The sequence below is a fragment of the Chlamydotis macqueenii genome, chromosome 5 (genome assembly GCF_036417535.1).
Source record: "Chlamydotis macqueenii isolate bChlMac1 chromosome 5, bChlMac1.mat, whole genome shotgun sequence".
Taxonomy (NCBI): Eukaryota; Metazoa; Chordata; class Aves; order Otidiformes; family Otididae; genus Chlamydotis; species Chlamydotis macqueenii.
In genome coordinates, this window is record NC_141560.1 from 61,940,993 (window position 1) to 61,953,785 (window position 12,793).

At 44.1% G+C, this 12,793-nt stretch overlaps 1 protein-coding gene across 5 annotated transcripts in view; it reads left to right on the forward strand.

Moving 5' to 3' along the window:
* Positions 1-12,793, forward strand: part of TEAD1 (TEA domain transcription factor 1) — a 161,547-nt gene that overhangs the window by 131,121 nt on the left and 17,633 nt on the right. For all 5 annotated transcript variants that reach the window (XM_086749006.1, XM_086749010.1, XM_086749007.1 and 2 more), the window contains one exon: positions 10,430-10,603. In XM_086749006.1, coding sequence (XP_086605132.1) covers positions 10,430-10,603 — 174 coding nt within the window. The remainder of the gene's footprint in view (positions 1-10,429; positions 10,604-12,793) is intronic.

Consider the following 12,793-nt stretch of genomic DNA (forward strand, 5'->3'; position numbering starts at 1 on the left):
GCTTTACGTAAAAGAGTGAAGGAGAGTTCAGCAGCTAAGTAACTTTTATGTCTTTCCCTCTAAGAAAAATCTCCCTCAAACCAAGTACACTCTTAACAGATAGCATGCAGTTGCCCGTTACACCTCTGGGTCTGTGACATGAAACCAGTTGAGTGACGTGAATATATTTGCAACATGACTGACAGATGGAAAATAAGGAGAAGATGCTGCTTTGGCGGGAGAAGGAGCTGCGGGTCCTGCTCCACTGTGGTGGCGCGGCTCAGAGCCACCTGTGCTCATGCACAGTGTGTGGGCTGGCGGCCTGGGGACATGTTGGGGCTCTCCTTTTTCAGGCAGGTGCAGGCTCTGGGGAATGCAGCATATTCACTGCATTACAGAGAAAGAGTGGAGGCCTGAATAGAAGCAGTTACCCAGGATGGCCCCATAGATACTGTAAAACCTTTTTTTTTAGTGAACTAATATTATTTGGAATTCCTGAGGGTGCAGCGAGGCCTACCGGAGCTTGTCCCAGCTTGTGAGTATGCCGATGAGAAACCTACCTTTTAAATGCAGACCATTTATGCAGGAGGTTTGCTAGAGAAGAAAGAGCATCAAACTACCCAAATTTGTTTTTATAAACAAATTTGACATTGCAAAAATGAGGCACGAAGAAAACTGCATACCCAGTCATGCATTAATCCCAATTTAGAGCGTTCTTTACACCGACTCTGTAAGGGCAGTGGGGCAATGCTGTGCGAGGGCTGCATGGGGAGCTGGGGGATGAGCCCCTGTAGGCAGTGTGTCATTGCCGCTGCCCGCAAAAGGGAAGGAGAAAGGGAAGCATTTTTTAGAGCAAATTAAGTAGATTCAATTATTTGGACCTTAAACAAGGGCATAGGAAAAAAAAACCCAAGGCAGTGTGACCAGTTCCCAGGGCAGATGCAGAAGGGCACTTGCTGGAGAGGCACTAGGCAGAGGTGCTGGTGCACGCCTGTCTGCAGGGATGGCTCCGAGGGGCCCTGCCTCCTGCCAGTCTTCCCTGTCCACAATGCACGGGCTTTTCCAGCATCAAATGTCCTCTTTGGAGATGAAAGACACCCCAACCCCCAACCTAATTTAGTGCTGTTGAAGAAAATATGAATTCTGCCTGTGGTTTGTACATCTTTCGTTGTGTTGGTGCAACATTTTATTGCAGATACGGTTTGCGCAGCATAGAAAGGATGAGGTTTTATTATTTTTTAAATAATAAAAATAGCAAGCAAGGCAAGATGTGTGTTTTGCACAGTGTGCATATGAAGTTGTTTACAGATGTCCTGTGGTTGCAGCATCTCCTGTATGCCTTTGTGCCTTTGCTGACCTCAGAAACAAATACATGTATATGCTGCTACGTGAGAGCCATATAAGAGTACTCACTTATCTTCCAAAAAAAAAGATAGCTGTATGTTACAGAAAATGACATAAAGTATTATTTTGATCAAATGGGTTTCTAATATTGTACTAAAAAAAAAAAAGATGACCCTTCCTCCCTCCCTCCCAACCCCAAACCAGGCCAGAAAGCCTCATAGTACTGGAGGAAAATAGACCAATTCCACCTTAAAATGTAACCTCTGAGTTTATTGAAAAAGGCTTATTTGACGTGGCACCTGGGGCCAGGACTTGATGATCCTGGGAGGCCCCTTGCAGTCTGTATTCCTGTACAGCAATTAGAAATTTAAGTCTGTCTGCCCATGGTGACTCCCAGTGACTTCAATGGGGCTGTGCGTGGACACAAAGGTCCACCCACAGGGAATTCATTGTAGGAGTGGGGCCTTAAACATTTCTGGGGTTCTTCCAATGGCAATTGGTGTTTAGAAGTACAAAAGCCCCTCAATGTCAGGCAGTTATGTTAATTTAGAGTGGGCATTCTGGTGGGTCGGAAATGTGCTCCGTAGAGTCCTGTCACTTGTGAAGGGCTGTTGACTTTTTTCCCTTGCCTAGCTACAAAATTGTTCCATTTACGAAAGAAAAAATTATAGAAAGGAAACAATAAGCAACCCTCACTGTAACTCTGCATGGCAGAAGATAGTCTGGGAGATGTAAGACAGCACAGTTGCAAAATATTGGAATACTGACTCTGCAGTTAAGGATGGGTAAAATTTTTCCTTCTTTTACATGAAAATAATTTCAGTTTACGAATGTCAATCTCTGTTTTCCTTTCGTGGCATTTTGTGCTCAAGTACAATTCCTAAATGGTGCATAGAAGCTACCCTTTATAGGTCCACGCATCAGCATTTTTGTTACCTTTAATTAATGCCTACCCTATATAACTATATTCTCAACAGAATAACAAGTTTGTGTACCCATCTGTTGCTTTCAAGACAGATTTTCCTTCATGGAGGCTTTCCATTTTTACTGTAGCGGTTCTGTGAAAGTTCATGACAAATGCTTAATCCCTAACAAATATAAACTGAGCATGCAAGCAGATTAGAAAGGATCTAGGCAACTGACTATTACACAAGTAGGTATAAAATTCAAAGACTACAACACTGAAATGATAATAATTCCAATTGTTTTTTTTCCAAGCTTGCTTTCCAATCAGGGAAAAATTCTGCCACCACGCAACAAAAAAAAAAGCTGTTTTTTCTCTTCCTCTTCGAGGTTTCTCACTCTTGCTGCCACATCATTTCAACTGCGAGCACTTCAGACAGCTTTACATCTAAAATATCTATATAGTGCTGTAAAGAACATGGCTGATGGGCATTTTCAGTATTAATCCACCTATCCAAACTGTCAGATTGTGTTAGGTCCAAATTTCAAAATGTATTTTTAAAAGTGGTGAAGAAATAAAATATTCTTTATGTTTTAATTCAGGTTTTATTGTTGTTGTAAAAGGGCTTTGTGAGCCCAGGGAGAATTGTGCCTGAGAACCAGAAAGTGAAAGCAGTTGCCCAAGGGCCATAAAAACAGCCTGCCATCATTAGCCAAATGCAGTAAAATTCACCAAAGTTAATCAAACCACCTAAGTGATGAAAAATAAATGAGATCTTTTCAAAAGAAGCCCTCCATCTTTGAACAATATCCATTATTGAAAGCATGTATCCTTTCTGGATCCCTTGTAAACAGTATAAAAAGCAGTTCAGCATTTCAGTCGTAAGGAAGTCCTTGGTTTAGCATCTGCGTGATGTGAAAGGACAAGGAAGCAAACCCATGTTTGGATGAACATCTTGGAGTGGCAGACTCAGGATTTGAGGTCATTTTAATCTAAATTCAGATAAAGTTTAACTAAATGCAAGGGTCATTTATTTTGCAGTGCAGGAGAGCTACGTGCTGGCTTTGGGAAGTGAATGTTGTACTCTGCAAAATGTTCATATTCAGGTGTCCGTAGTTAGAAGTGCCAAGAAACCACTTTAAGGGGGTCCAATATTGACACAGGCTCCAATCTTGAAACCGCAGCATCGCAGCAGACCTCCCGGCTGGTGGCATTCCCGGGGGACCACATGGAGGTGTGGCAGGAGGCCTGGGCCAGTTCCCCCAGCCCAGTGGTAGGGTCAAGACATGGGCTCTTCAAGGGAGTGTCCAGGGGTGAAAACTCGGTGGAGTGGGTAGAGAGACTGAGCACAATTTATTCCTCAAAGTCAGCCCACGTTAAGCGCTGAGGATGAGTGGAAAGACCACCAGAGCCTGACCCACTGCTGCTGCTGGAAATATCCCAGCAAAATTAAAAGTGCTGTTTTTGCGTAACCAAAGAGGTGCACCAGCAGCGAGGGTCACTCCCTCTGCCAGGCCCCGGTGCCCCAGCCCTGCCCGTGTCCCATCCCGCACTCCCACAAAGCCTGGGCGCCGAAAATTGCCAGGGCAGGGATAGCTGCCTGGCGTTACACAGGGCACTGAGTCTGACCAGGGAAACTTGCAATCGGAGGAGGGAAGGAGTGCGTGAGTGAGGTTGTAGGGCAGCTGGAGCAGAGCCCGGGCACACAGCTCCTGCAGTGAGCCCAGGAGAGCCATAAAGTCAGGGGGGTCATCATGGTGAGGGGCCCTCTGCCTCCCACAGCCTCGCACAGCGCTGTGCTGTTCCCGCAGGGAGGAAGAGCCAGGGGACGCGTGGATTGGGCGGGCATTGGCAGTGTGGTGGGCTATGGCTGTGTATCTCCCCCATGCTGCCTGCCCTGCCTGTGCTCTGAACCCCAAACATCTGCCCTTGCTCTTGCCCCAAGGGGCTTTGTGCCTGGCTGTGCCTCTGCCCTGCACTTTCCCATCTCGTTCCACTGCGGCTTCCCTCATCCCTACACCCACCCCAAAATTGCTTAGCTGGGCTGCAAAGTCAGGCTCTGAGAAGTTGGGAAATGTCCTCGCACGTCAGCTCTACAGTGCAGCAGTTAATTACATGCTTACATGTTTATTTGTTCCTGCTTCATTCAGTGTAGATGTAGATGGCTCTTCTTTGATAAGCAACTATTCAGTTGTTTGTTTTCTTCTTTTGTTGAAATGCATGGCCCCGTGCCCTGCTTGCTGTGCACTGTCTAACCTCTCCTCCAAACAGAATTTATAATTCCTCTCATTTGCATTTCACAGATGTATTAGCGCAGTCATTTTTTAGATGAAGGAGCATTATTACTCACATTTGACAAACCAAGAAGTTCAGGTGCAAAAGGATGAATGGGCCACTGATTTTGAGGGTCCACTTTGATTTGTCATGAGCTTGATTTTGCAGTATACTTATTGAGAGCTTCCTATGTTCAGGCATAATTTTCAGATCTGAGCACTCGGCACTTCTGGAATTAGGACCATAGGGTCTCAAATCAGACAGGCCAGAACTGAAGGATGCATCTTCACTGTTGCAGGAAAGCTGATGTGTCGTGTGAGCACTTTGCCCAACCAGCAAGTCCCAGTTTCACACTGGAACTCCTGTCGCAGTAGTTGCAAGGTGCTGGGAACACTAATGTGTCTGGGCTGGGAACTGCCCTCGCTCACCACTTACCTCCCCATTTCTGCAACCATAAAGTAGCCAAAGATCTCCTTTTACTTCACATTCCTGATTCAATCTCTGAGCAGATCCAGGCAGGAATTTGAATGGGTGGAGGTCCTTGAAAGACTGGATTGACTGTGCATTTGTATCATAGCATACAAGCACAGAAAAGTTTGATTCACATTTCACATGGACGTGTTAAAAACCTTAATAACAGGAGTTGGTACAGACTCCAGTTATAGCATTAAAATGTTATAAATGTAACTCCCAATCTGCTTCAGTGAAGGACAGGAATGAAATATTCAGTTGTTAGTGTTTTGATTGAAATAAGAAAAATTGTTGGCAGACCAAGTAATTTTCTTACATCAGCAGGAAATTAAAGAGTGTCAGATTTACAAGATATGGTGAGACAGCAGTGCCGCGGCTGGGTCGGGTACAGGTTAGAGCCACATGCAGACTGCTGATACAGTAGTGATTGGTTTTTTAATCGGTCCACCCCACCTGGCTCCTTTTTCCTCCAAAAGTGCAGCTGCTGCAGAGGCAGCAGTATATTTTTAAAAGATGGGCTGGACCAGTCTGTGGAGGTACAGAGGGAATCACTGCACCGTGCCAGGCATTTGAGGAGTGCTGTTTTCTCTCATTTCATTGAAACCTCAGGCTCTCTCACCTGCCTTCCACTCACCTATCCCTCTGAGCTGTGGTGGTAGTCCTTCTGACCTCCAGTACAGAATATATCCAGTCCAAAGAGAGCTGAGAGGCCGTCCCTCTGTGTCAGGGAGAGAGAAGACCTTCAGCAAAGCCTTTTTAATATACTTCTTTGGGTGGTGGAGTTTCTTTGGGCACACAAAACTACGATCCATTCAAGCTGCCAGCCTCTCCCCATGGTATTTTCTCATAAGGATTTGTTGCTGCAAGTAATAATATAGATGGCCTCACCCTCTTGGTTGTTATGCTTGAAATTTGCAGGAACCTACAGACCTTGTGGAGCAGCCCAGCTAGCAAGGTGCTGTTATTAGGCCATGCAGGGCTGACAAAGCAGCGGGGTGCTGCCACCTCCCTGTCCTGCTCAACCATCCCATGGGTGTGCAAGGTCCAGCAAGCCACCAGCTCACTGTCCCACTGCAGGGCCAGGGGTGTTTGCAGATGAGCTTACACCACCTGTACCGGTCTGGGGATGACTCCCAGGCATGCAAGTGCAATTCAGGAAGGTGAAATCACGATTGTGCTCCTGGGTGCAGCAGGAGGGTGCAGCACCATTGCAGTCAGGGTGCTGTGCCCATAAGCAAGGTCATTCCTGCAGGAGCGGCTGCCAAGGGCCCTCTCTCAAGCTGCCTGCCTTCCACCTTGCTCCACATCCATGTCACCCAGCCTCAGCAGGGCCCAGTGAGCCACGTGCCCACCATGTGCTCTCAGTATGGTTATGTAGGGCCGGGGCAGCAAGGCAGCAGGTACCCCAGCACCACTGCATACCCCGCTCGCCTGCACCAAAAGTTTGAGAGGGTTGGCTTCACTCTCATCTGCATCTTGGCCATCACTGTTTAATAAAAAACTTGGTCCTATACAGGCTTGTCAAGGCTTGGCATTAGCTCCACACATGTGGGGAAGCACAGGGATGTGGCAGAGAGAGCTGTAGCAATTTGCGAACCTGCTTTTCATGGACCAGAAAGGCTATTGTCTTAGAATTTAAGCAAAAAATTGGTGAGGAGCTGTTACAAATATATATGCTGACTGATAAAACAAATGTGTGTGATTTGTCTTTGTTCTGCACCAATTTAAATACTTGCATCCCCTGCCATTGGCAATTTATCTTGGTTCTTTTAAATTCCTAAGTGGATTATAATTTTTCTCGTGGTATTATTTGAAAACAGTCATATTTCATGGCTTTACTGCATTCTTTGGATAGTTAGAATTTTTTAAAGAAAGGAGCTCAGTAAGAGGCAGCCATCTCCAGGGCTTGTTGTGTAATGCAGATGCTGAAGATACAGCTGAAAATGTTCTTTGTATTTTTATGTTGTTTTTATCCTCAGAAAATACAGCATTTGACCTATGATGGTTTACAGCATCTAAAGCATGTTATTATCCCAATGCCAGATGCAAATCCTGTAAATGCTGTAGCATGAGTAAATTCCTCAGCATCTAATGTACTGCAATGACTCTGGAATACACAGTCTAAAAGAACAGTGAATTCTCAATATAATGAGGATGTTTTTAACCTTTTCAGACACTAATGGGCTCAAAAATATAGGCATAAAACTTAACTTCTTTGCTTTTATCTATGCATAAATTCCTGTCATGGAGTATGTTTGCATAAAAATGATAGAGATCATTTCAGTATCCATTTACCTTGCTCCTAATATTATACTATTGTTTGTTAGTTCATAGAAATATGCCATATCTAATTAGATGAGTAATGACTGTACTTAGCATAGGAATTGCAGCAACATAAGGAGAAAATAATCACACATTGCAATATCAAAATAAACATTTCTGTCCTAAGAATGTTGTCAGGTGATGTCATGCCATCTGTCCTACTGTACTCGCTCAGAATTTTTGCTGCAGCAGCATCTGGTACTTTGGCGAGCTTCACAGACAACTGTGGTAGCTTTACAGCTGCCTTTAACTTTGCTTTTATATTTAAACAGTATTAAGACTTCATGCTCCATGTTCCTATGAATGTGTTTGCTTTGACTAAAGTTTGGATACTGAGCAATTCGTATATTTTCCTGATTTGCAGAATAAGCTACAGTGTGTGAGTTGTCTTGGGAATTTGCAGTTGCCAAACTGTAAAATACAGCTCTCCCTTCCTCCTTCACTCCACAGCCACCTTTGGGCCTGGGAGAGAGACCCCCCACCCCATCGTTTGGGGAGGACACTTTCCTGGGTGCAGGAGAACCTGAGCCCTCAGTTCTGCTCCTATAAAAAAGTGGTTATTTACCTGGAACAACTCCAGCAGAGAAGACTGAGAGAATCCCAAAATAAATACTAACCTGGTCACTAGTGGTGAGGATGGTTTTTCAAGCCCTTACTCTGAATGAGGGAGAGCAGAGAGATCCTTTGGGGCATCTCACGTCCCCCGGGAGGGCACTCCTAGGCAGACTACGAGGGTGCTGGGGGAAGGAAAATGTTTCAGTTTTGTTTTTCAGAGAAGGCTAAAGTGCTTACCTCTACTGAGGAATTCTCATCATTCTACTTGAAAAATGGAGATGTTCACCAGATTGCAGATAGGCTTCCATTGGTAGCTACATTTGGTGACCCAGCCTGTGCCCTGTTCTCCTGATCTTCACCCTGGTAGCTTAGGAAAGCAACAGGAGCAGATTTCTGGACTCCCTTCTTGGTGTTCCTGGCAGTTCCCAGGTATATGGGGTGCTGACACATTTTACTAAGATCTAAGTTTTTCTGTAGGCAGCAAGATACGTAAGAAATGTTCAGCATGACGTTTAGTTATTTCCTTACAATACTGCAAGGTACATATATGACAACAGTATGAAAAAAAACAAAAAGTTGGAGCAATGGAGCTTTCTCATATTATTTTGCAACTTTTTTTGTTCGTTTTGTCATGTTAAAACCTCTCCTTAGTCCACTTTTGCCACTGCTGCATGAAATAACATGCTAAATCTGACCGTGGACACTGTTATGGCAGTCACTCATGGTCCCCAACCAGTACAATGATTTCCTGTGTTGTGGGTAAATGACCAGCGTGCAAGCTAAGCCAGTGCTGGGTGAGGGCTAGCTGGCACACCGTTCATGGCCACACTCACTCCTGCCCGTGTGCATTCAGCTTCCCACTGCCCATTTATTTCTCTTCCATGCCTGTATGCCTCCTCAAGGCATAAACAGCTTCTTAGGATCAGCTCTGCACCTTTTGGGCTCTGCATGCACTAACTAAAGGCAGGGCGAGTTTCCCCACTTGTGCACAGAAGAAACTGCGATGGCATTATTTTGAAAGAGTGCTGCAGGGAAAATCTGTGCTACTGGTGCTCTCAAACTTGGACTTGCTTGTGCAAACACCTTAAAGTGTTAGACTTTCCTTTTTCCTTCCACAAAATTAAGAAAGAAATGCAACTCTATCAAAAGCACGGACCATATCTCATTTTTGGCCCCATACACAGATAAGTTTCTTCTGATTCTAAATTCAGATTTCACTGTGCTATATGTTTTTAAAATAGATTTCAATTTAATGTCCTAAGTGCAGAAATCTAGCCAGTCCATTTCCATTTCCCCAGAGGTTTGTACATCTGCTAGGGAAGACTCTACTTACACCGAAGGAAGGCTCTGAGTGGATGTTCAATTAATTTAGATTTGTCATTTCAATTTGTTCATTCAGCAGGTATATTGTAAACAAAATAGCTTAAATGAGGTCTACTTTGGGGTTTTAAATATTTTATTTGTGCTTAGCTTTTGGGAATTGCCCCTTGTATATGGCATCTGTTCAATATGCAGGATTTTGCAGTGTTCATTGACTGCCTATCAGCTTTCCTTTAATTGAGTTACCAAAATGTTTTGTGATCTGCATGGTTAAAAACCCCAGTGTTTAATCCTGCCACTCTCGAGCTCCTTCACTCCGCTCACATGTCACTGTGAGCTGCTGATTGACTAGCAGAGGGTCTTTGGGGTTCGTCCTTCCACTTTCATTTCAGGTGCCGAAAGGTGCTCTCATCTTGGAGAAATGGCAGCCCCTGAAAGACCATATTGGACTCAGTAGGGTGGTTGCCGTGGACTTCACTGGGCCAAGGATTTCTCCCAGGCAGGAAAGGGACTGCTTGTATGTAATGATTGTAATGAAGTGCAATGGGATGAAGTTAAGAAATTGAAGCTGAATGTGTTTTGGCAGAGATGGTAGTCTATAGAGCTAGCTCCCAAGGGAAGTGGTAAAAGCTTGGCTCTTTTACATTTACATGGGTCAAAATACTGGAGGACCACTGCTATGGTAACAATGGCAACACAGAGTAACTGGCCTTCTTGTTGTTCTGGACTTAGAAGAAAATCCCTTCCATCTCTTTTAGTTAAGGGACATTAGCATATGCTATAGATAGAGGTTTGAGGTTCTTTAATAGACAACAGGAGGTGTATAGATGTGGACTCTGTGGCATTAGCAGAAAATCAGGCGCTGAGGACATGGGACATTAAAAGGCATGGTTTAAAGATGCAGAAACAGGCTTTCCTCATGAGCATATTCATCTTATTATGCTCTGCGAAGGGCTCTTTATCACCATGTTGCTGCTGAGTCTTTCAGCGTAAATTACTTCCTTGAAGATGATCATGTTTTGTGGTTTGCAGTAGGGACACAGGTTTTTTGATGTTGACCCTTGTTCACAAAGGGCTATGACACAATCACTAAGTTGTCCATGAAAATCATACTGCAGAAAATCATAGTCCCAGGAGTAATGTGTGAGTCATTTAATCCATCAAAGCACACTGTCCTCTGTAGGAGTGCATGCAAATCCGTGCCTTAATAAAGCTCTGTTCTTTTTGTACAGCACTGATTTTCCTGTTTCTTTCTTGCAGTACAATAAACACCTCTTCGTACACATTGGACATGCTAACCATTCTTACAGTGACCCGTTGCTTGAATCGGTGGACATTCGTCAGATTTATGACAAATTTCCTGAAAAGAAGGGCGGTCTAAAGGAACTGTTTGGGAAGGGGCCCCAAAACGCTTTCTTCCTCGTAAAATTCTGGGTGAGTAAGACATGACATGGACAACCTTTCTTGTCGATAAGGCCTGTGTTTAGCACCCTTTGGGGTGCTGGTGGAAATTTCTTCTGTCGTCATTTAAAAGTGCAAAGCTGTATATCCTTCAGGTAGGACGCTGGCCCAGAGCCGCTCTTGTTGACAGCTCCACAAGAAGTCTGTGTTGCAGACAAGGTGCAAAGGCAGATGCATGCCTCAGCCGTGCTTGGCACAGCTGCTGGGCAGGAGCCAACAGGTACTGAGAGCCCTCCTTTGTCAATGGGGATCTGCCATCTAGTGGTCCAAGAAAAACCAGGGAAGCTGCAGAAATGAAGGCGGCTTTTTAGTGTTTCAAATGTTGAACTCTTGCCAAATGCAATAGTACAAGTATCATCCCTGCAGTCAGTCTGCATTTACGGAGATAGGACCAAGTAGGATTTGAACTGAGTGTGCAGCAGGACAACTGTGGGCCTGGGAGGGTTCCAGGATTTTTCTTCAACATTTTTTGGTTGCTAGAGCACATCTGCTTTCCCTTTGTCTTTCTGTTAGTCAGCTATGTGACTCTACTCCAAAAGTTATATCTGTTCATATCAGTTGTAAGCAAGAGTGAAAAGTGAAAGAAGAATTTGAATGGAAGGCTGAGATGTTGTATATTGATCTAGTTCTGATAAATTTCATTGATACATCAGATTGTTCTTAATGCATTTGCAAAATCTCCTGTTAGCGATGCTATAGGTTCATCCAAAAGGGTCATCAAATCTCCAGGCTGGACCTTATGCTAACACTAAAGTTTTTCTACTCATTAATTTGTTGGGGTATTTTTTGTGGTATACTCTTTTTAATAATAACAGTCATCATTTAAACATTTTAAATTTGTCTTTTAAAACCTCAGTGAAAGGGGCATATTCAGGGTCTAATTACAGAGTGGACAAGTCAATGCTGAAATCAGAAAAGGCTGATCTGGAATCACTGCTTATGATCATATTTCCTGGTGTGTATTGCTTTCAGTTTAAGTTTATCTATGTGACCTAAAATACTCTCCATCTTGTATGTATCCCAGACTTCATATCTCACCAAGGTTTTGTGGCACCAGATTTGTAACTGGAAACTGGGAATGAGGGAGATTCTCTTTTCTGAAATCTGGGTGTAGAAGGGATAAACCACTGAGCAGAAGCTGTGCTGGACTGCAGAAGAAATCTGTTGAGAAATTCATGGGGCTTAAAACTGGGAGCCGTAGACCAAACAGTTGAGGGCTGTCTGAGCAAAGAGGCCAGGAACAGGAGGCAGCAGAGAACTGGGAGCTGAAACACAGTAGGCACCAGGAGCCTGGAAAAGGCAGGTGAGAATGTAGGGTAAAAAAGAGGGAGGCAGTGGGAAGAGGGAGCATTTGGGATAAGGAGACTGCGAGGAAAAGTAGGGATGAAGGCACAGAGCACAGACAGGTATGTGAGAGGTGGGAACAGGACAAGCGTAAGAGGAATAGGACTTGGAGCTTAATGATCTGTGACCACTAAATACATATCCTTGCAAAACTTGGGCATGAACTGAGGACTGTTATCTCACCAATCCACTGTGCATAATAAATACTTGCAAAACCCACTGGCAAAATGAATGTCACCTCACTTGCCTCTTCTCAGTTCCCACAGAGAATGACAAGCTTCAGACTTTATATTGGACATGGAAGCAGCAGAGATTTGTGATATGGTTGTTAATGTATTGTATGTTCTGCTTTTTCTCCATGTGAAAACTGATTGTCAGGCGTGCTGAGTGCTCAAAGATGTATATAAAGCCAGTAGAGATCTTCTTTGTATCATTAAGGTCTGAGTTGTACTCAGGACTTTGAAAATTCAAGTGTCAGCTTTCTCTGTTTGACCTTCTACAAGCAGTGCATACTTTTAACACTCTTGCCTCAGTTCCCCATCTGTAACATGGGGGTGATACCATCCCTTCACCTCAGGTGCTCATCAAGAAATCAAACTCATGGCTATTTATAAAAAAAAATCAAGATGAAGAAAACCTTTATAAAATTAATAATTCTGTGTTCAGCACAGGTTTTGAGTAGTGTGCAGGAAATAGGGACTGGGCCACACTTAATAATGACGACAAAGAAATATTGTATAGATGCTCAGAGGGCGAGTGCGCAGTTGTGTAGCTAAGGACTGTATCATGATGGACTTCAGCAGTCAGGGTGTGCAGGCA